Raw genomic sequence first — 23891 nt, 5'->3', positions numbered from 1 at the left:
CAGTGTGAAGAAAGACACAAGGACTTACATTGTGTTGATGATTGGCCACAGGTCTGTAATTGGTTGTCACCACTTTGTCCAGTTGTTGTGACAGCCTTACAGGTTTGGAAGATTCTTCTATTTGCAATCTGAAAAACAGAAGGTATGATTAACAAATTCACATGTTTATTAGAGTGAAACCTGAAGAGTTATTCCTATAATTCTTCTCACTCAAGAACTAATACTTAATATATAAAAAGTAACCTCAGAAGACATACCAGCCTTAATATAATTCTTCAAAAACACACTGAAAATACATGATTATAATGCAGAAACCAGACCACAAGCTAAACATACAATCTCATTATAATTCTGCAATCTCCTTCTAATCTTATACTGTACAATCTAAACTTTACTAAAACAAGCTAATCAGCTTAAAATTTCTGCGGGAAAAAATGCATGTAAAAATGAATTATTAATTCAAAACTTCTAGTCACTTGACAAGATAAAGGTAAAAAAAAGATAACGCAGTAGCTCCCAGGTCTGGTGGCTGTGTCACTGGACAGCGCACAGAGGGAACATTCCCCCCACTACCGAAACTTCTATCGGACAGCACGTCTATCGCAGGACTCCATCTGAATTAAAGTATAACCCAAAATACCACCTTTGAAAAAAGGCAGAAAATAAAACATATGACACCTTGTACAGCATATTACAAACCACAGTACTTGACCAGTACCTACTTATTCATGTAGCAGTCTCAGGAGGTTTTGTTTTGGACTAAATGTTACCATATTTAGTAAACCACACATTTCACCATTTACTTCTTATTTTAAAAATTAGATTAATTCATTTGGTATATCAACACAGTAAATCTAAAAGTGTTTTAAGGGAGAAAAGGTGCAGCTTGCCGAGTTGACTATTTTTAAAGACACAAAAGGTATCATGGTACCTTTAGACTTCTCACCAGCAAGGCCTCAGAATACAAGAATATATTTAAAATACTACAAGAAAAGAAATCACCAACCATATCTAGTTAAATTATAACTGAAGAATAAGAGTGAAATAAAACTATTTTTGGACCAAAAAAGTTTACCATTCATCGATCCTCACTGAGAGAACTACTCAAGGATTTTGTTTCTGTAAAAAGGAAAATGAACCCAAAAGGACCTACTGGGATGTCATGGTCACAGCAAAGAAATCGAGAACCATGTTAGAAAATTGCCTACTTAATAAACAGAAAAAAAGAATGTGATTTTAAAAAAAGAAAGTGGAACTAACTTGAAAGGTGGAAAAGAAGAGATCAGAATTAATGCATTTTAAGATTTACGTATGTTTTTAAAACTTTCTGCAATAAGCATCTATTACTTTTTAAAAACATGCTTTCAGTTCCAGTTGACATTCGATATTATTTTATATTAGTTTCAGGTGTACAGCACAGTGGTGAGACATCTGTATAATTTACGTAGCGACCCTCTCCCCCACCATTAGTCTAATAGCCACCTGGCACTGTACATAGTTGTTGTAACGTTACTGACTGTATTCCCTAGCGGTACTTTACATCTCTGCGACTCTTTCGTAACTACCTATTTGTACTTGTTAATCCCGTCCCCCTTTTCACCCAGCTCCCCAACACCCCTCCCCTCTGGCAATCATCAGGTGTTCTCTGTATCTATGAGTCTTGTTTCCGTTTTGTTTGTTCATTGATTTTGTTCTTTAGATTCCATGTATAAGTGAGATCATATGGTATTTGTCTTTCTCTGTCTGACTTATTTCACTCAGCATAACACCCTTTCGGTTCATCCGCATCGTCACAAGCATCTATTACTTTTATTATCAGAAAAGGAAGTATACTTTCTTAAATAAAGATCTTTTCTTGGAAGGTTAGTTTGAAAGTCATAAAAATGTTGGTCATTTAAAGGCCATACGTGTTCAACATCATGTATTACTTTCTTTGAATGGGACTTTAAATTCTTTGGTTCAACAGAATAGGAACTAAAAATGATTTTCATTTAAAATTCCTGCAAAAGCACAACTTGCAGTATAAAAAATACCTGTTTTTATGACATTCTTATTATTTAATTCCTTAGAAGAAATTACTCATCTGTTTGTTTCTGCCTATTTTTAGGTATACAACATCAAACGACTCAGAAGAGTAAATAGATATCTACCAATTGCTTTTTTTAATTTGAAAGCCATAAATACTTTAGGTTTTGTTTTTTACTACGGTCCCCAAATTCAGTACAGTCATTTCTGTATTGAAATAAAAATATTTAAATTCTTCCAATTATTTATAAATCCAGTTATCCTTTAAATACATAAAATGATTATTTCATAAAGTGTAAGAAAAGTACTTTAATAGGTCTATAGAAATTTACTGAATATGTAACCATAAATCATATGCACAATGTCACTTTCCTTGTCATGTGACAAATACACTTTCTATGAACCATGAAGAAAGCACTAGCCAGAGGTCTAGAAGGGAGATGCCCCGTAAAGATGCACGTGGACTTACAACAACCCTTCACTGTTTTGGGATGAAACACAAGCTCCTCCAAGTGACTGCACGTCCCTGTGGGATCTAGTCCATGCCTGTCTCCCACCTCCGCACCAGGCTGCAGCTGCGCCAGGACCAGACTTTAGAAGGAGCCCTCTGCTGCCAATCATCCAACAAGTGTTGGTTGGGGGCCACCCCTCTGCCAGGCACTGGGGGGACTGGCGAGGCCGCCATACGGACGTGCTCTGGTGGAAGACCGACATTAAACAACGCTCATGTGTAACTAATGAGCTGCAGTCCTGAGACGGGCAGGGCGCTGGTACTGTGACAACTGACAGCATGTGGCTATGAAGTAAAAAATTACCCCCAGGTGTGCACTTCCGGGTAAGCCGGAGCAGGACTACTCATGCTTCCAAGAAGACAGGGGTGGGGGGGGGGACAGCGCCTCCAAGCTGAGCGCGTGTCTCTAAGTGACTAATAAATGAACCTTCAGAGAGAAAAAAGGGATTGAGACAGACAGGAATGCTTACAAAGGTTAGAAGGATGCAGGCGTAACTCCTTGAGAAAACATATCGCTAAGTGGCAGCCTGTTTGTGAACATCTCTGTGTCTACCCTGGCCCACCCCTAATGCAGTTACTGGGATTTGGCCTCTCCAAACGGTAATGTTAGGCTTCCCTGCTGCCCTCATCTGACGCCACAGTTTAATCTTGTGACATCTTCAAGGAGGGAGGCATGTAACAGCGCCTTCCTTCCACATTAAAAGATTGTTCCCATTACTTCACAATTTGAAAATTCCTCAGGGTTTCAGTTTGCTGAGGTAAGTGTGTCTTTATAAACAGTAGCTTATTCTGGTCATGCTCTGACACTTGAATATATTTGAAGAATTTATTTGCAGCTGCTGTGGCCTGATTCAGAGTCACATGGCACACTTTCTGTTCAGTTCTAATGCAACGTTCTAAAAACCAATGCCACCACCCACCGAGTGTCGTGCCCTTCTGATCCTCAGAGTATTTCATCTTTTAAATATATACAGGAAAACAATGAATTAACTTTTTTAAAATAAAGAGCACATATAAAATTTAACCTTTTTATTATACATTTAAACAGTCAACTTCAAGCGTTCTATTTTAATTAAAAGAGGATTATTTTATGATTCCTAATGCTAAAGGTTAATCTATGGGCTGCAAATATATTTTTAAAGAACTAAATCTTAAAATATTTTAACCTTGAACAGTTTAAAATAACTTAGTAGGATTCTTTACTTAACACTAAATAATTCATTTAACATTACCTCCTGAAGTGTCAGAACAATCTGCAACTCTATTTCACCACTGAACAATGCATCATGACTTCAACATGACTTCAAAGTCAAAATAAGGTTTATCTGAGCTTGTACAAAGTAATATAATTTGGAAATGTTTGGTTTGTAATGCTGAACAGCAAACCACATACAAGGGTTTTAGGCTAGACTGGGAACAAGCTAAAAGCCCCACTGTCCTGACCATTTGAAAAAATGGGTCTTCGCTTTTCCAGAAAGTTTTAAAATATGCTGTTATTTTCAAGAAACAGTAATAGAAAAATAATATTCTGCAATCATTTAGATGAAGCCAGGCCTTGCTTTTATTTTGTTTTATCAACCATTAAAAAAATACTTATTGCTAATTAGTGCCACCACTTCCAGACAATTATAATATAGTTCCACGTTCTTAGAAGGCTAGGACTCATTGAATTACTAGTCTTTCTGGAAATAAAGAGTCAGTTTTATCTTTTAATTTTTCCCTGACAAAGAAAAAGCTCAAGGGCTACAAGATTTAAAACTAAAGTGCTAATAAAATGACAACTATTACAAATAATAACAGATATTTAAAGAGCAAAAGCTGAACTGGAACTCAGATCTTTTTGTTTGACCCCAAGGTTCAAGCAGTTAATCAATACAGTCCCTAAAAGTATGCAGTCCCTTCTGTATAGTCTCCTAAAAGGCCATATAATAGAATAAAATCTCAGTGTTTAGTTCAAAATAAGTAATTCTCCTTGACACTCATCAACTTACCACAATTAGCCCAGTTCCGTACACACACACACACACACACACACACGAGCACATTTTCCTTTACAACACTGAAAACAAGGTGCTTATTAAGTCACTGTCACTAGTCATTAGGCTATAATCATGGTCCATAATCACCTTTACTTAAAATTACTGAAAGACCTTCACTACACTGTAAGATTTATGTACTATACTGGGAATTTAAATTATTGAGTGTATTTTAGAAATATAAAATTCACGTTAAAAAAAAAGAGAGTAGCAGAAACATCCCAAAAATATTTTAAAGGATGACTACTAGTAAGATCTAACAAAATGGGGGAAAAGCCAAATTCTAGTGCTGCAAGCTGTTGGCAGATTGGGGAAGAGAAGTCTACAAATGTTAGTCAATGGCTCCTTCATTTACCCCATTGGCACGAGCAGTGCTCCTCACACAAAAATAACTCAATACATAATTGTTCAGGAAATGAACACGTGACACCTTATTGCACAACTAGATCGCAAAGGAAAAGGCCAAATCCCGTATTAACGAATAGAACAATGATGCCTGATTTTATACACAAGGCTATTTTCACACCTAAGCAGAAAACCCTACTGCCTTGTTGATCTGGTTATCAACTCCAGAATTAACCAACAACAAAAAACACCAAACAGCCAATGTTTCCATGAGCGACTGCCAATGTAGGAGTTAGTTTGCAATGTAAATATCAGTATTTTACCTTCACCTAGCTTTTGTGTGATAGTGGCACTTAATTGCAATTTATGCTAATCTTAAAAATGATAGGTTTCACAAAATGTGTATTTTCTTAAGATTTTGATTTCACTTTTGAAAGGGAGAGAGCAAGGCAGTGAAAGGAGGTAAATACTGCCTCCCACGGTGGGGCAAAGGAGCTGACATTTGCAGAGTGAGAGAAAGCGCCCGCGCACCAACACCTGGCCCCAAGTTAGGTAAGAAAACGGGAAATTTCTGGAGAAGGCTCAGCGTGGGAGCAGGCGCCCAGAAGAGGCTGGGAGAAAGGCCAGGTGAGGTAATAAGCAGGTGTGCACGAAGCTGACTTACTAATATGAAAAGGTTCCGGTGACGCCTAGTTTTAAGACAATTTATTTATAGGAAGTTTCAATATTTGGTGAATAGGACAAAAAGAGCTTCTCAAAGGAATTATCACACTAGTACACTTTTATCAATTCGAATGTGGGTTTGAGTGGCAATGAAGGAATTTTAGGGCTTGCAATTGACAAGTAATCTAATTATATCCTTTAACTGGCAGAGCTACTAGAAGGATTATAGGTACTAAACATTAAATTACTCGGACAAGAGTCTCTTACAAATATGTATTGTCTGTAAGCATGAAAACAGAGACCTTCCTCAGATCCCTAGGGCCTAGAATAGGCATGTGATATAAAGTGTTGAATAAATAAGTGAGGGAACAAAAAGATAAGAAGAAAAGTTTTAGGCTGCATTTGTTAAGAGATGGTAATTTGCTTGTCAAATCATATGATTTACAGTAATCCTATGCTTACTTTTAGATCTGGCATTTAAGAAAAGAGACTGTAAAATGCATTGAGGTTTAATTTTCACCCTGCAGGAAATACCCCGTAAAGGAAAATACTCTATTTTCTATAGAAGATATAGATTATCTATGCGCTGTTCAACATGGTAGCCACTAGCAACATGCAACTATTTAAAGAAATTAAAATTAGATAAAATGAAAACCTAAGTTCCTCAGGCCCACCGGCCACATTTTACGTGCTCAAGAGCCACAGAGCTAAAGGAGCTACCATATCGGCCAACATACAGGGCACTTCTATCTCCACAGAATGTTCTACTTGACAGAGCAAGAGAATCACAAACTCGAATATGTACAGTGACCTGTCAAGTGGAGCAGAAAGTAACAGAGAGGGTGGGGCTGCGGCGAACTGGAGATAGAGCAGAGGCTCCATCCCAAGTGGGCAGCAAGCCGGCACCCGCTGACTTACTCTGTAGGAATGCAAGCCCGCCATTACCTGACAGTCTAATTATTCAAGAAAACACAGAGTCAGATTTTTGTGTGAAGTCATTTATTAAATACTGCCAACTAATTCAATTTAAAAAACAGGAACCCCTTCCCCCGCCCCCCAAAAAAACCACCAAAAACAACCCCTCAGAACCAAGAACACATATACCAGTTATTCTGGGCTACGAGGCAGCAGCCTTCTGGTCTGTATATCTATATCTCAGGGGCTTTGTTTTCTGTTTTAAGCAAAGCAGCAGCAAAGAATTACAAATTATTACTAAAAGTAGCAAAGTCAGGCACAAGTGTGTCATAACCACTGGCATCCAGACAAAGGTTTTGTTGAAGGACCAGCAATTTCCTCTACCTCTAATCCCACACTCCCACCCAGATGCGAATGCATGAGCTCACTGACAGACTCTCCCAGATTGTATTCAGACTAAGAATTGAAAAATAGTTCTGATCAAATACAGAAACGATCATTCTTGACTTTTTATAGAACTAGAAATTTTATATGAGTCAACCTAATATCTCCCTCTAAATGAAAGACTTAACGCTGAGTTGAATTCCTCTGTAGCAGAAGGATTCCAATTGCTAATGAAGTCCCAATGTAAGCCCATCTCCGTACAGTTGTTCAGAGACAGAGTGGGAAGAAAATGTCAAGATTCCTTTTCCAGGGCTCTTCACCTGTATCATAATTGCATCTTAAATATAATGAAGCCGTTCAGACGTCTTTTCAAGTTGGTATACTTTCCCAATTTAAAATATTTATAGCTATTTAAGAAGACATATTATGTCCAAAACATGTCTGTGACATTAGCTGACAAGATGTTCAGAAGAGGCCTACACCTAGCGAGGGAATGACGATTCACACTGGACTGGGTTTTCTCCTAGATTTTTGGTACAAACAACAGCCACCCACAGAAGTGTTTGGTATGCATTTAAGTTCAGTCAGGTGAAATAAATGATGGTTAGTGTAATGAATACTGTTATGTAAGTGTCTTGTTTTTGTTTTTCTGATTATTGCCTAATTTCTGTTTTTCACTGAAACAATGTAAGACCTTCAATCCCTTGTCAAATGTTCACTTTGTCAGGAAAAGTCCATCACCAGCATTCCAGAGCGTATCTGTTTACCTCTGTTACCTAAACAACACAAAATCTCTACTCAACAGTCCAAAACATAAATAGCTTACCGTGCAGCCCAAGCATCCTTTTCCCTTATATTCTTTCCTTCTGCAGTGGACTCCTTCTCTTGAACTTGAAGGCATGCTCATTGGGTACCTTGACCCTAAGTGGGAGCAGCGCTTCTAAGTCACCAGCAAGCTGGCTGCACGCCAGGACAACACACGCCCAGATGGGGGGGGTAGGGGGGGTCAGGAAGTGTCACCACAACTGGTTCTCAGGAGTCTGGTAAGCAACAGGTCAGCTAAAGTTTGCACTGGTTGATGTTTTTGTTCAAATAATTATAAATTTTGGTCACTTGCAACTTATCCACTGCGGTATATATTTTTTTCATTAGTCCAAGTCAGGCATGATTTCTTATAACATTTCACAAGAGAGCAAATTGCATTTCACCTTGGAACGTTTGGGTTCCAATGTAAGTGTATGTGTGATGGGGAGGAGAAAAATGGGGCAGGAAAGAGGAAAGGGGGAAGCAGAAGGAATGGCATTTGATGGAAGAAATCCTTTGCAGATTATGCTTTTCGTGGTAATCAAATACTCCAGTCTCTATTTTCAGTACAGGCATAAAGAAATACAAGAGGAAAAAGTGTTTCCCTGATCACCAAGTAGCTATTCTTCCTAATGCTAGAAGTGAAATTACCTTAAACTCCAGTGGATGCTGAATGACAAAAAATAGGTTAAGTTTCACTAAGAACTTCTCATTTTATTTTCCTCCTCCAAATTCCACCAAAAGTAAAAAACCTAAACAATTTGGTATGGTTCCCAGGGGTGGGGAGTGAAAGCTTATCTATCAAAAGGTCCAGTAATATTTATAACTTAATACTCAAAAGAGGAATAAAGAAATACCATCGTTTGTATTCAGATTCATGCCAATAATTTCGTATTAAAAAAACACCAAGATGAAAGGAAAGCTATGGTATGTAGAATGACCTTGAAGAACACTTAGTCTAGAAAGAATGGTACAGCAGTGATCAAGTTAATCAACCTGTTTAATACCATGCTGTTCTCATGGGAATAAATGAGGATTATAACAACATAAATAGGTGAGATAATTTTTGTATCATAAAACCCTCAATAAACGGCCTGTCCCGTAATAAGTATTCGGGACGTTTTAGCTATTCTTGTAGTTATTATTATCACTCAAGTAGCCACAGTGAACAGAAAGTATGGGAGTTACTGAAATAAACAACTTTTAATAATTATCTGGTTCACCGACTAGATTTTAAAACCAAGATGTAAGGAACTGTGTCCAACCTTTATTTATTCTGATGGGATATATTTGGCTACATCAGATTAAAAGTACCTTCTTTGATCTCCCCTCTGATGTTTTCAAGGATAAGAAAATTTCCTTCTAAATGCCATTCAGCTGTAGGTAAAACATGTGATGCTCATGGAAATGCTAATTAGAGCTCATTATAATTCAACCAAAGCACGAAAAGACAGAAAAATAGGGTAGCTTCTCGCTTTGGCTGGTAACTATACATGTGATTCAAAAATTTCACTGAATTTTAGATGTAGGCAAAATATTTTTGGATTTAATCCTTAGGGCATTCAATTCAATCTCTTATATATATATATATATATGACTTTCAACCAGTAGAACATGTGTCTGAGTTTAACAAAAAGAGAAACATGCATTTGAGCAGAACATCTCTGTAGATAACTCATGACCATTTTAAAACTAATAGTCTCAAAGATGATCTTCCCCTGTCTTCCTCATCATATTAAAATACGATTCAAGGTTATATACTTTTCTTTCCAGGACACAGGGTCGGTCACTTTTAGACAAACTGCACAGTGGGTACAACTGAAATTCTTTCATTCCTTCCCTTCCCTTCACCGTGAACAGCTACGTTACGTTGGCCAGTATCCCTATTTTTCACCTCCTTGGTCTCTTTCCCCTAGACTTTTCTATATGCAAGTTCCGGATTATTTCATATCCATTATTTTTACCTCAGTGGCCAAATCTAATGCCTTCAGGGAACATTAAGTAAAAATACGTAGGTCCATTTCCACCCGTAATCCCTAAGGATTAGTTTAGATTTTTATATCCTTTAAATACTTTGCCCGGACTTACCTACACCGACCCTCATATACGTCTGTGTGGGGTTGGGGAGACGGGTCAATTCAGGCAGCATTTAGAGCTCTTCCTGACACCAGCATTTCACCACACCATCCATTTCTTCTCCCAGATTACTTTCACATACAGAAAAGGAGTTGTGCCTAAGTACTAATTCTAGGGTCTCCCCACACAGCTGAGTTGACTCCCAATTTCTGCTTCCCTGTGGGTTCCCCCCCACTCCCCACAACCAAATCCCACAATGATGTGTGACTCACAGGAATGACTAGATGAGAGAATGGAGGACAAGCAGTCACTGTGATGTATTGGGGACTGCCAAGCTCTAGAATATTCTTGAATCACATCATACACATCTTGATTAAAAACACCTACAAATTGGCTAATTTCTCTACAAGGATTCAAAGGAAACCTAGACAGAGCCATTAGGTATACGACTGCCACAATAAGAGTTCCTTTCAGCACCACTTTTCCACTTTTGCAATTTTTAGCTTTGTAATTTTTATGGTAAACAGTAAAATAAATATTGCAAAGGCTATGAGGCTAATAGAGAAATTAAAGCATATGGGCATAATTAATTTCATAAAAGTCCCATTTAATTTGCTAATTTCACTAGCATTTGAAACTGCAAATGAAAGATTAGAAATAAAAATAAAGATAGGTGCCTTTTTAGTCCATCCTAAATGTGTCCTAAGAAGCCAAGAAGAAAACCCAAGTTAGGCCTTTCAATGTGCCAAAATAATGAACTCTAATGCATTACATTCTGTTAATGGAAGATAAACAGAATGCAAAAGCCTTTCCTTTTCATTGGGGATGAAACGCATTCATTAATTTAAGGTTCCGATTTGGTTTTGAGAGTTTAAAGTCTCACACAGATTTTACATTTGTGGATAAAATTCTTTTAAAGAGAAACTTCTAGAAATCACCAATATAATAAAATTAACTCAGTTTTGTAACAGAAATACTAATCCTTATGTTCATCATATTGATAAAGTGCTGAGAATAATATTACACTAAGATTTTTCCCCACAATTTTGTCAGTTCATGCTACCAGTCATTTCAATAGACATTCAACTATGACTACTTTTTTTAAGCTCCCAAAACTGTTTATCCACTGACTGAACATAAGCTTCTGGACGGCCGTCATTTGGTGGGGACTTGTGTGACACGGACACGAAGTTATCCAGCCAACATGCACATGTTCTCTTACATACAGCCTATGGATAGATTTAGTAAGAACTGAATATGTCATTTGATGAGTTTAATAAAATAATTTTTCTTGCTATCAGTACAGGGAAGAAGGCATTATACAAACGTGTCAGTCTGGTTTTTCTCAGAATACAAAATACTACCTGGTTCAATTTAAACCTATGTTTTTTATAGCGGTCTTAGTACAAAGACAATAGATTTAGCATATAGGTAATGGCTTTCGAAAGAAGATGTGGGTAAAAAAATGTCCTGATGCTTTATGGATTTAGACTCTATGTGTTATTTTATGTGCATTGCTAGCTCTGTTCAAAAGAGAGCTATTTTACCAGGCTATTCTTCATGAAGCTCTAATTAGTCACCGAATGACTGCTATTATGGGCCCAAAACAAATGCACAGAAACGTATTCTGCATCATCAACAGGCAGCATGGATGGTCCAAGTTATTACACAGGCTACTTACAGTCATGATATGATGCACATTCGAGAAGTGATGGGCAAAATCCACTTCATTTTGCTAAGCTGTTGATACGATCTACATCTGGGTCATTTGTCTTCATAAATGTTGCTTTGGCAGACATCTTTAACGAGGCTAAACACCAGTAAGAAAGCATAAACTCCCACGTTGTGTTTTCCACTTGCGGTGATGGTTTTGTACCGAGCTCTTTCCCCGTTCCCTTGAGTGTTGCCGAAGGCAAAGGAAACATCTGTGTCCATGGAACAGTCCAAGGTAATAAGCTCAAATAGCAACTGACCTACAGCTTGTCTTCTAGCACAATCTATTCAACAACCGAGTTAGGCAGGAACAGATGAGAAAATGTGTATGACGTATATGTACACACACACATTTGAATAAACACATTCTATCTAAAACATGCCCATGTTTCTCCTGGTTCAATATATAGAGCCTGATTCAAAAAAGAACAATGAATAAGGTCTTGAACTTGCTTTTTATACAGATCAAAATGAGAATACAGATGATGAAAGGGAAGTGGGCTTCGGGTTTAATTCACACAAAGTAGTGGGTTCAAGTACAGGGTGTGTTTGATAAAAGCAATTTAGTGTGAAGTGAACTTGGGGGTTTAAAGTCAGTCTTTACCTGTTTATAACAGAAGGTAGAGCAATAATCTTTACATCACTAGCTTAGATCAGATTCTTGACACTGAACTCGATCACCACAAACAGACTATGTTCTCCAAGTAACGGATAGTGGAGAATGTGTCTTTTTTGTAAGGTACATGTTTAATACATGAAATCTGCAGGAAACACTTTTAAAAAATGTAAATAGATTCCTGTAACTGTTAGTTGAAGTAATGACTAAAGGAATTTAAAGTGAGAGTGTAGGAGGGGAAGTGAATGTGGTAATGTAGCTCCAAGAGGCTGACCTAACCGAAGTTAGACGATCAAAGACTAGAAGAACTACCTGATGAGAAGCACTTTCCAATATTCGTATTTGTTATGTTGTAAATTGAAGGCTTGTAACGAGAATTATTTAAAGTGATTAAAAGCTAAGCACCTCAGATTATTAAGCAGCCCCAATGGCTAACTTAGTCATCCATTCCTCTAACTCTTAAAAATATTTAGGTTAGAGATTAAATAAGCTGCTCATGGTGACAGAAGCAACGTCTCTCGAGCCAGCCACTGTAATATACACTGCATGTAGGAATCATTTTTCCAAATTAAAATCTCTATGATCTATGGCTATGTGATGGTGCCAACTGAATACAACAGTGGAATCAAGCAACTTGGATTCCACACATTTAAAAATACCATTCTGCACTGAGTAGAAACCAGATTATTAGCTGCATATCATGTCAAAGTGCAGGAAGCTACTTGGGCGTACACTAACCACGCCACTGTTGCTATGGCGACTAAGCAAATCCAGCAAACAGCTACTTCACTAGTGACTCCACGAAACTATAAATGCTGGAATCATCGATGGGAATAACCTGGCAGTATGTGGCCACCAAGTACACTGAGGTTCAGAGAATTTCTGAAAAGGTAAATTGTAATACGCTGCTTTAGCAACCTTGGAAAATTACAAAGAGAGGTTCTGGTGCTAGCTAGAACCCCATCAAGCCAGGAGGAAAGCTTAGCGGAGGTGTGGCTGGCCCCAGGGAGAGTGCTCTGCCCTGGCTGGGACCAGCTGCTAGGGTCCTGCCATTGACAGGAAGAGTGAAAGTCACTGAAACTGTCAGGACTCCCTACTGATTCACTGCCTCGGACTTGCCACTGTGAATAGGCTTTTAGGTCATATGGTTTCACTTTCTCTCCACCAAGAGGATGAAAGGAGGGGTGACAAGAAGTTTTCAACAAGTTCCAACTGGGAAGAATTTAAATTCACATTTAAGAATGAAAATAAAAATTGAATATAAACTTCTCTGATGAAGTGACACAAAATTAATGCTAGAATTAGGAGGAGAAGGAGAGAGAGAGTGAGGGGGAGGAGGGGAGGGAAAAGGAGGGGGATGAAGTAAAGCATACGTGGTAAAATAAATGTCAGTTCAGGGTATGAAAGGCCTGTGAGCCAGACTAAGCTATGAGGAGCCCATTGCTAAAACCCGAGAACTATCTATTGGAAGGAGATCCCTGTGAAACGAAGATTCGTTCCTGTCCATTAGTTCCTTAGTTCTGCAGCAATGAGGTGAAGGAACCAGGGTAGGGAGAGATGGGGAAGAACAACAAACAAGGGATGAAGACAAGCTATAGGTGCCGGGAGCTGGAGGGCAGAACAGTGCGTGAGGACTGGGCGTGACACTGAATTCAAGAGTATCCTGGAGACCTAACGGAAGGCAGACCCAGTGTCAGCTGCCGATACTGGGGGCGAAAGCAGAATGAAAACGCTACAAGCTGGTGAACTGGGCAAGACAGCCTCATACCAGAGCTGCCCGCACTCCTGAGGATCCCTGCCATTCTGGAATTTGCCCCTTCTTTTCCACCCCTCTCCCTCCCTCTCTCGCCTGGCAAACTCCCCCTGGGCCAGCACCTCCCTAGCAAAGCCATCCCTCAGGCCCGAGGTGGCTGTGGGCTCCATCTCCTTGTGCTTTGCCCTTCTGTCTTGCAGCTCCCCCTAGAGCACGCGTGTTCCCATAGCCACCTAAACAGCCTGGTGTTACAGAGGTAGAAACGATCCAGGATGCTACCCAATTACATGCCACCTAATACATTCAGCGTCCATTACCTGTCAGGGACTGTGTCAACTGCTGATTTACACTCCTTTTAAAGTCCATTAGCAAAAACTAAAACAGAAACCATTAAGGAAAGCAAATGAAGGCCAGACTATTTGAGAGGAAACGTAACTCAAGCAAGTTTTGTGATACTTTTTTCCTTTAAACAGTTCTGAGGTATAACTGACATATAATAAACTGCAGACTTAAAGTGTACAATTTGTTACGTTTTCACACATATATCTGCGAACCCTGTGATATTTGTTTCAGAAAAGCAGCCCAGCCTTATAAGCTGGGCCCCTCGGTGCTGAGTGTTGTCTGCCCTGTGGCGGGTTAAGAAAGCAACACTGGACAGGCATGTTTCAAGTTACTGTGTGTACCTGGATCAATAATCTCCGGAACTTAAGGACACAGAAGTTTTATTTTACATTTTTAACCAAAATGATAACTATGAACATATATATTTATATCAAACTCTTCTACATTTCATGTATTAAAGAAATACTTTTTAAAAGTCAGTATACGTTTTCAGGCAATATAATAATATATGCTTTAAAAAAAGAAACAACTGAACAATGATAGACGAGAAATAGTGTAAATATACAAAAGTAGCTTTCCTATACTCCAGGAATAAAATATAAAAAATATATTTTTTAAAGGAAAAGCATTTGCAATAGCAACAAAAATATAAGTATACAAAGCAACCCTTATAAAAATGTTCAACCCCATATGAAGACAACCACACAGTTACTAAAAGATATAAATGGAGGGGACAGCTTTGTTTCTGAATAGGAAGATGAAATGTGTCAAGAAGTTAATTCTTCCCAAATGATTTTATAGGTTTATAATAAAAAATTTTACTGGATTTTCTCAATTAAAAAAATTGTTCTAAAATTGACATGGAAGACTGAACAGGTAAGAAGAATTAAGAAAAAAAAAGAAGAATGAGGATCATAACATTCTAGGCATTAAAATGTTATTAAGCCACAATAATTAAAATGACACGTTTCTAGTATAAAATTAGAAACCTGAAGTAGAAAAGACAGCTTAGAAACAGGCCCTAGGATGTGTAAGAATGAAATTTATGATAAAGTGGTATCACAAACCCCTGAATAAAGGAAGAGAGATTCAAATAATGTGCTTACAAGAGGAAAAGCTCCACCCTCTAGAATATGCTGCTAGGGAAAGGTGTCAAAAAGAAAGCAAATGAGAAAAAGAAAAAGAAAAAGCAAGCAGGCTTAAGAGACACCCAAGTGAGTAACAATGAATAGTACGCTTTTAGAGCTAAGGCTACACACAACACGACACACGTTCTCCAATTGAGTTTTGATTGTTAGATTAGTGCGGTCACAATGTATAAAATGTGTAAGGTACAAAAAGATGCATGATTAAAAACAAATCTCCCTCAGACTTCCAGATTCTCTCCCTGGAGGCAACCAGTGACACAATTTCTTATGTGCACTTCAAGATGCATTTGATGACACTTCATTTTTAAATGAGTCGTTGAATGGAAACGTGTTACCTTTGCTCGAGCTTTCTCACAACTGCTATCTTTGGGAGACAGCTTGTCAGAGGCCAATGCTACTCGTATAGAAAAAATGAATTGGTGGCGGGTATTAAGAGATAAGAAATCACCACACTTAGATTTAATCATAGTTTTCTGGCATTTTATCTCCACATAAAGGTAATAAGCAGGAACATAAGCCAGTGATTTAGAAAATAGACTTCTGGGAGAGTTTTGATTACAGATGAAATGGCAATCAGGTTACACACAGCACTATACTGTCCTCGTCCATGTATAATCTGACAACCGTACCTCCTCATTGAGAATTCCTTGTCAGCCACACTAATATTTGTCAAAATGTGCTCTGAGGACCCCTTACATCAGAATCATCGGGTTGCTTATTAACAATGCACATTTCTAGTCCCAACTCAAAACCTGCTGAGTCAGAAACTCTGGGGGCTGGAGCTGCCCGTGGAATCCACATTTTTAACAAAGTTCCCACGTGCGTACACACACAGACATTAGAGAACGACAGGTACTACGTAAGCCCCTAAACACAGAAACCCTGTTTTTCTTCATTGTAGCATAGCGCCTGCCTAGCACAATGCCTGACAAATAAGGTAGTCTGGAGTGTAAACTGAAGGTCTCATGAAGGTACCGGGGACTGACTGCAGAATACCGTGGTATGTTATCAACACCCAACAGATTTTGAAATTGCATGTTTCATCCATGATAGAACTTTGAATAAAGAGCAGAGAAATGAGCTTTGGCAATCAACAGCTTAATCAAGTCCATTTAGTTGTATGACTCAGTTTCAAGCAAAGCACTGAGAAGGATGTCAGGGAATTTAACGAGCAATACTTGATTACGTATCTGAGTTTCAGACAGGTGATGCCAGGGTGTCATGTCAACAAGGACCGAGTGACCCAAAGGAAGGGCTGCAAAACGAGACAGCCTACATATTTTCTATTTTGTGATTTATTAAATATAGTGACATCTGCCCTAACCAGACCCAGGAAAGAAGCAAAAAAGAGCATCTCAGCCACCAAAACAGATGTCACGAGGCTGAGCAAGACAGCTCTGGGCACTTGACTCACAGGCGAGCCCAGGAGACCTTCACTCAGTCTATTCAGTCTTTTTTTTTTAACACACATTATTCATTCTAAAAGAATTTTAAAACTGGGTTCCTAGCTCACAGGAAATTAAAAACACTAAATCAGAACAAAGCGAGAACTGCAACAGACAGTAACACGACAATCAACATGACAGAATGACAGCTGCTCGGAGGGGAGTGAAGACCTATAGGAAACAATCAGAACTCCCACAGGATCATACTCTGTGACCATCTTGTAAAAGGGTAACTAACCCCCCCCCTCTTCTCGACAGTATCTGAAGGCATCTGCCACACAATTCAAAACTAGGCATTCGCACCAAAAACCAAATTAAAAGAGAAGGCTGAATCATGTTCCCAATATATTTTGTATATGCAGTGTGGATATAGGTACGCTATGGAATATATTTTAGAAAGATTTTCATTCATTAAAGCTAATTACAAATTTTTTTAAGTAACGAACTTTTTAAAAGAATTCAGTAACAGCTCTTTGGAAAACTATGAGAAACGAGTCATTCCTCTAGAGTTCCAGGAAGGAAAAAGAGACTAATATACTAAAACAGCAGAGGTGGTTTTCAAAACAAAATGTCCTTGAAAAAAATCATTTCAGTTATCTCTTTGTTGACATGGTTGGCAATTCTTATTCTTATTTTCTATAGATGAAGGCTATATAGTATATAGACTGTCATTTAGTCACCATTCAGAATCGACATGGGAATTGTTTCTGGAATAGTCTGTATTCCATGAATTATTTTCATCTTGAAGGATAATTTTTTACGAAAAAGGATCATCTAAAGTTTATATAACAAAAAATAGTGCTACTGAAATGCACTGAAAGTAACAAAAATAGAAGTATACACTCCTAGTAATTTAATGAGCTGCAATAAAACGCCATATGGCATTCAGTGTAATTATGTAATAAGTATTGAAAATTCTGTGAACAATAGCATTTGGCTGCCACCACACCTACCCCCTCCAAAAATGGTGCGTGTACCAGACAGTACTGGTAAACAACACATTTGTAAATTAATTTTAAATATTTCACATTCACTTAGCCTCACAAATTGTGTGTGTGTGTGTGTGTGTGTGTTTCTCCTATAGAACTGCATCATTTTGGACGATGCAATAAAGCCTTAAAAAGCTAGAAGACAGAAGGGTAGTTCATGAAGCAGATTTAGTATTTTTCTTTTTGAAACTACACACCCAACGTTGCACAGCAAAGAACAAATTATTGACAGTGAGCAACTCAAGGGTAGGGAAACATCTTACCGGTTTATTCCTGAATGTCTGGCACATAATTGGTGCCCAATGTTTACTGAATGAATGCATTTACAGAAATTTGTAAAGCTTGGGCTGTGAAACCTTTGGTAATATGGTGTACAATATTGATTCTCAGGGTGAAACTTTGTTTCCCCTATAGCAGTAACTTTAATTTCAACAGGTAACAGCAGGTTTAATTCCTTTCCAAGCTTTAACACATGTAGTGTGTGTTGTACCAAAGACATGCTATTTTAAAAGAGAAAATGATTTCTTTGGGATTTTTAAAACTAACTTTATAATGTCTGTAAATTAAATATAAGTTAACTCAATTTTATGAGAATTCAAGAAATAAAAAGTTGTTAGAATTTAACAAAGGAAAAAAAATCCTGTTAATCTTCAGGTAAATCTCCAAAATGCAAAAGGCTGAAAAGATGAAAAACATTCCTTCATGAAACAAATATTTATCGAGCATTATTATCACGTAGTCGGTGCTATGTCAGGTGATGGGGTTACCGTTAACGTCACAATTAACAATTCATTAATAAAGATAGTGCCACACAGAAATAAGTGCTAAGACTTCAATAAAACTGGGTCATGGCTTAGCAAGTAAGTAGGCGGTGGGGAGAAAGCTGTACTGTGGTCAGAGTGGTCAGAAAGGGCCTGTCTGAGGAGGTGTCATGTGACCTGAGAACGGAGACAAGGCTGACGCTTGTAGATCTGGTGAAAGACTTGTGCTGAGGCTAAAGGAAGAGCCCGGAAGTGGGACGGCCCTGGTTCTAGCTGAGGGACACGACCGCTGCCATTTGGCTGCTGCCCAGTGAATGAGAGAGGATGGTGGTGGCGGGAAAGGAAGCAGCTTCGGATCAGATCACAGAGTTTGGAAGGCAGATCCCGCAGGATCTTGTTAAGTCCTGAGCAGGCAGTAGTAGCTGATCTACGCTAATGACTGCGCGTGAAGCCCGAGCTGGCAGGGCCAGCTCCACCGCAGGCACCGCGTGCAGTCACACTGGCCCTACACGGGATTTCACACAGCGCTGTCACCATTTTGAAATTCTTAACGATTGATGAGCTCTATATTTGCATTTTGCAATAGGCCCTGCAAATGACGTAGGAAGGTGAATGCAGAAGGCAGCTTAGACTAGTGTGGCAGCAGACAGAGGTCCCCGGTATTAAGAGCAGGTCGGAGTGCACAGTGGCACAGCTGAAATAACTTGAACATGGACTGGGTGTGTGTTGTCAAGAAAAGAGGAGCTGTGGGTAACGCCCAAGTTTTTCACCTGAGTAACGGTGGGAATGGGAAGACTGGGGAGCAACTGCCACGAGAGGTGACAGGGTGGGTAGCAACCAAGGACTCACATTCAGGCATGTGAAGTGATGGTGCCGTGGGACATCCAAGTGGAGCTGTCCAGGGGACTGTTGTCTACACATGAGGCTGAAGGTCAGGAGAGCAGTCTGGGCTGGAGATACTAATTCTAGAGTTGCCGTGTATATGTTTTTTAAGTGGATGAGATCACTTAGCAAGACAACATGGGGGTAAGAGTTCAAGAGATAAGCAGGAGCTACGAAGACGACTAGGCAAGAGGAAAATCCACAGGGTCAGCGTAACCAAGGGAGGAGAGTGCCAAGGACAGAGCCCTGAGAGTGAAACATGCTCAATCAGTAACCTGGGACCATCTGTCCGCTCGGTCTACTAACACTGAAATACCTGCACTCAGCCCTCTGCTCTACCTGCCAGGCTCATCTACGACTTTTCCCAAAACACGCCTGGTGATTTCTTCCAGATCATGCTGTGCTGTTCCTCTGAGAAGCCCTTCCGCCCCCTCTTTATCTACTGAAAGTCTATGGCTCCTTTCTCTCTGACTTCACCAAATCACGGTTTTCCGAAACCATGTATTTACTGCCTGTGCCAACCTCTTACATTGCATACAACAATAAAATACCCTAAATTATTATTTAATACCCATGTATGACCCATTTCCCAAAACAGATAAGCCCTAGTTGCTTTTTAATGTTACTGCTTACAATACACTAAGATGCTCAAAAAATATCTGTTGAATAAATGAGTAATAAATGACACTTGGAAGCTATGAAATATGGGGAAGTAACAGAAGTTAGATAAATCCACTTGGCGAGCGACAGCTTAAAAAGGAATGACTCATTGTGATCAAAGTCCCGGGCAGCCTGGAAGACAAAGGGCATGAAACCTAAGTCTCATATCTCTCATTCCTTCCTTTCTTCATTCAACAGATATTTATTGTGCACCTACTGGGTGCCAGGCTCTCGTCCCGTCATTAGAGAAACACCTGTGAATAAAGTAGACAAAGTCTTGCCATCAGGGGCTGTGTTTCATTGGGAATGTCATTCATTGGCATATTTTGCTTTAAATAAGCTTAGTAATAAGCCCACACCTTCTTCTCCTGCTTTTCCCACATGTCCTCTACTTTTTAGTTTGAAAAGTTTGTCTTAACATTATTACTATTATTACTATTAATTCCATCCTTACAGTTTTCCTCAAATATATATCACATTATACGAAAGAGGTTTTAGGGGCAACCAGACGGCTCAGTTGGTTAGAGTGCGAGCTCTCAACAACAAGGTTGCCGGTTCAATTCCCTCATGGGATGGTGGGCTGCGCCCCCTGCAACTAAAGTTTGAAAATGGCGACTGGACTTGGAGCTGATGGGCCCTGGAGAAACACACTGTTCCCCAATATTCCTCAATAAAATTAAAAAAAAATCAGTGGACAGTATACAACAACTGTAATATCCTAGGGTACAGTAAAGAGAAGTAGATCTTCAAAATGATACAAATACTAGTTCATCAGAACTACCCAGAGCATTATAGATTTCACATAAACTTCACACAAATAAAATAATAAATTCCACAGGCATGTATAAAATCCCTCAAAATTCTACCTCTTTCCTGCAGATATATGGAGCTTTGGAATTTAATTAAGTTGGAATTTAATTAAGTTACTATATCAAAATTCATTTTTAAGTTGTAGGATCTGAAATTTGATAAAAATTCTAAACAATGAAACAGTTATATATCTTACATAAATCCTGTGTTCTGTTTATTGTGTCATGTGACAGAACAACGGTTCTACCAATATTAGTTTAAGCTGTAGGGTGTTAGGGCAAGGGTCATCAAACACAAGAGAAGAGAAAGAGGCTGAGTTCCTGTCCCTTTTCCTGCTGAGAAGCCAGGTGACCTCTGAAGCTGTCAAGGCCGAGGAGGCAGTCTGCCATCCATCCATCTAACGCACTGGAACCAGCTGGGTCTGCGTTCAAATTCCAGCTTTGCCATGTACACATTGTGAGCTTGGGCAAATCACTTAATTTCTCTATGACTCAATTTTCTCATTTGTGAAAATGGAAATAAGATTCTTAAAAAAGAACGTAACTAAAATGATTACCTAGTTAATATGGTATGAAGCCATTTCAGAGCGGGCAGGCCTCGCCTCGCCTGCCTGATAACCAGTTGCCCTCAGCAGTCTTCCAACATGTTTTTGCTACTTGTAAACTCAAGGATTCTCTTTTACAATTCAAGTTTTCTTTACAATACATCCCATGGCAACTGTACTAGAGTCTCAAGCAAGAGGGATGATAGTATAAAAGGTACCTATGAGTCAGGCTTCCTTGTACTTCTTGTACTTTGACTTAATTAGTTCCCCCTAGTAGTAAGCTGGAGACTTGATTACCATCATTCTTACTGATTCAATGTACTAACTGGGACCATCGTTCCCCAAATAAAGAAGCATGTGGTATCTTTCCTTAGTCTTCAAGTTTCAGAGAATCACAGACCAAGGGATGAAAATTCCAGTGCCTGCGAGGACCAGGCAGGCAACATAAATGTGAAGCCAAGTGGTCAGACAATAGGACACGCAGGCCTGCAGCCAATGGGAGAGCACAGCTCTTCCCCAAGGTGCACAAGGGTGCCACCCTGCGGGGCACATTCACATCAGAGCCAGCACAGATGTGTATAACTACTGTGACACTTTTCTGGAAGATGGCAGTAATGCCTTGATTAATGAAATCTGTGAGTCACCAGTTTTCTGACAGATAAAAATATAAACACTTGAGGAAGGTGTTAAAAATGTGTACAAAAGCACCGGTGGACTAGCTGTGGTGGTCCTGGTCCATCTAAGGGAATTTGGCCACTTCTGTGGGGCACGTGCAGCAGCGAGTTTTAAGTCCTCCCCAAATCTACCCATTTGGCTCAGGAAGCAGAGATGGTTGTCCTGGTGACAAGTCCACCCACAAACTAAAAGGTCTACTCAATTTTGTGTTTGGGGCTAATCTAGAAATGGTATAATTTTAATGACTTTTCTTCCTTTCCCATAAAAACAAAAAATCTGCCCCCTAAAATACCGTGAACAGGTAATCTAATGGCTATGATTTCACACGTAGGAATAAAAGGCTTAAACTTATGCCCATTCATTCTTAAAATGTATTCAGAATTGATAGAATAGAAAGGACCAGAACAGGATAAAAAGTAGATGCCTAAAGGTAGATATTATTAAGGGAAAGGAGTGAAAACAGGAGCTGCCCAGATAATAAAGACAAACTTCCATACCTCACAGTTTTGCCTGAAGTTAGCTCTGTTGATTTTCAACTGTGAGTGAACAAAGAGAAATTGTGTGCTCTAGTATTTTTATCCTGCAAAAGCTGTGAGGCTTTGTAGAAATACCACCACATGCCAATACTGCTTCTCAGGACTTATAATTTGAGTCTTAAGCACAACTAAATGCATTTTTAAAAGAGTATTAATTCAGGAGAGACTCACTTATCAAAGTGTAACTGTAAATACTTTAAAATGCTGATTTTTGATCAACTACTCTACTAACATTTATTAAAGTTGTTAGAATAAAGCTGAACAAGATATAGTCCCTATGGACATAAAAGTAATAAAAGTACAACAAAGAGCAAAAGGTAACTAGTGGCTTATGAGAAAAGGTGCAGCGGGAGCTTGGCGCAGGCGGCGATTATGCTGTGCGGAGCAAAGGGCTGGGGAGAGTTCACGGCTGAGCTGAATCGTACAGGATGAACAGGGGCCTGGCAGGCAGAGAAGCAGGAGAAGAAGGACGCAGACGGGGGCGGGGGCACGACGCCACAGGAAGAACTTGGGGAAGCGTGAGAATGCAGGTGACAGTGCGCACCTGAGCTGGAACGGCAGCAGGGTGAGAAGGGCCAGAGGCACACCAAAGAGTGGGCAGAAGAGGGGGACTCCCAACCACCAGAATTTAGGGCGAGACAGTACCCTAAATTCCTCTCCTCCTCCTATCTTAACGTGAAAGCATCAGAGGACTTGAAAGAAGGAAATTACATGAAACGTTTGTCTGCTGTTGAATTAGGGCAGTGCCTTAATTCTTTATAGATATTCCCAACAGCCTTTTACAATCACTGGGAAGCCCCTATTCCATCAGAGTAGTAAACCTTCAGGGGCGGTCTACAGCTCGGGGCCGTGGGGACAGCTAGTCTGGGAGGAAAGAGGGCAATCCTTACCTGCCAGGCCCCGAAGAAGCCTGCCTTCCTTCCCCAGGAGGACTGTTTGTCTTTTAAAAAACACTGGGTAAAAACACTTGCCTAGCTTTCTATGTAGTTTTACCCCACTGGTATTTTTGCACGTTGACTACAGCTCTCTATGACACATTTTTAAATTATTGTATTTTAATGAAGACATCCAGCTTTTTCCACGTACTCCATTTTAAAACGGTAATTACAAAGGAGCAGTTCAAGGGCAAAGGGCATGAAAACTCTTATGGCAGAGGTCAGCTCCTTCCTGGGTTGGCTCTTCAGAAGGACTTCCTGTTCCTAGGCTTTTAGAAAAATCTTGGATTAAAAAAGACATATAGTCCCACATTTTAAAAACC

General features: G+C 39.3%; 1 protein-coding gene across 1 annotated transcript in view; it reads right to left on the bottom strand.

Moving 5' to 3' along the window:
* Positions 1–23891, bottom strand: part of GTF2F2 (general transcription factor IIF subunit 2) — a 129325-nt gene that overhangs the window by 29859 nt on the left and 75575 nt on the right. The window contains exon 6 of the mRNA XM_019756989.3: positions 29–128. Within this exon, the coding sequence (XP_019612548.1) occupies positions 29–128 (100 nt within the window). The remainder of the gene's footprint in view (positions 1–28; positions 129–23891) is intronic.

This window comes from Rhinolophus sinicus, chromosome 16, assembly GCF_057876585.1.
Source record: "Rhinolophus sinicus isolate RSI-liver-muscle chromosome 16, RSI-T2T, whole genome shotgun sequence".
Taxonomy (NCBI): domain Eukaryota; kingdom Metazoa; phylum Chordata; class Mammalia; order Chiroptera; family Rhinolophidae; genus Rhinolophus; species Rhinolophus sinicus.
The sequence above is the reverse complement of the archived record's forward strand: the minus strand, read 5'-3'. Positions and strand labels throughout refer to the sequence as shown.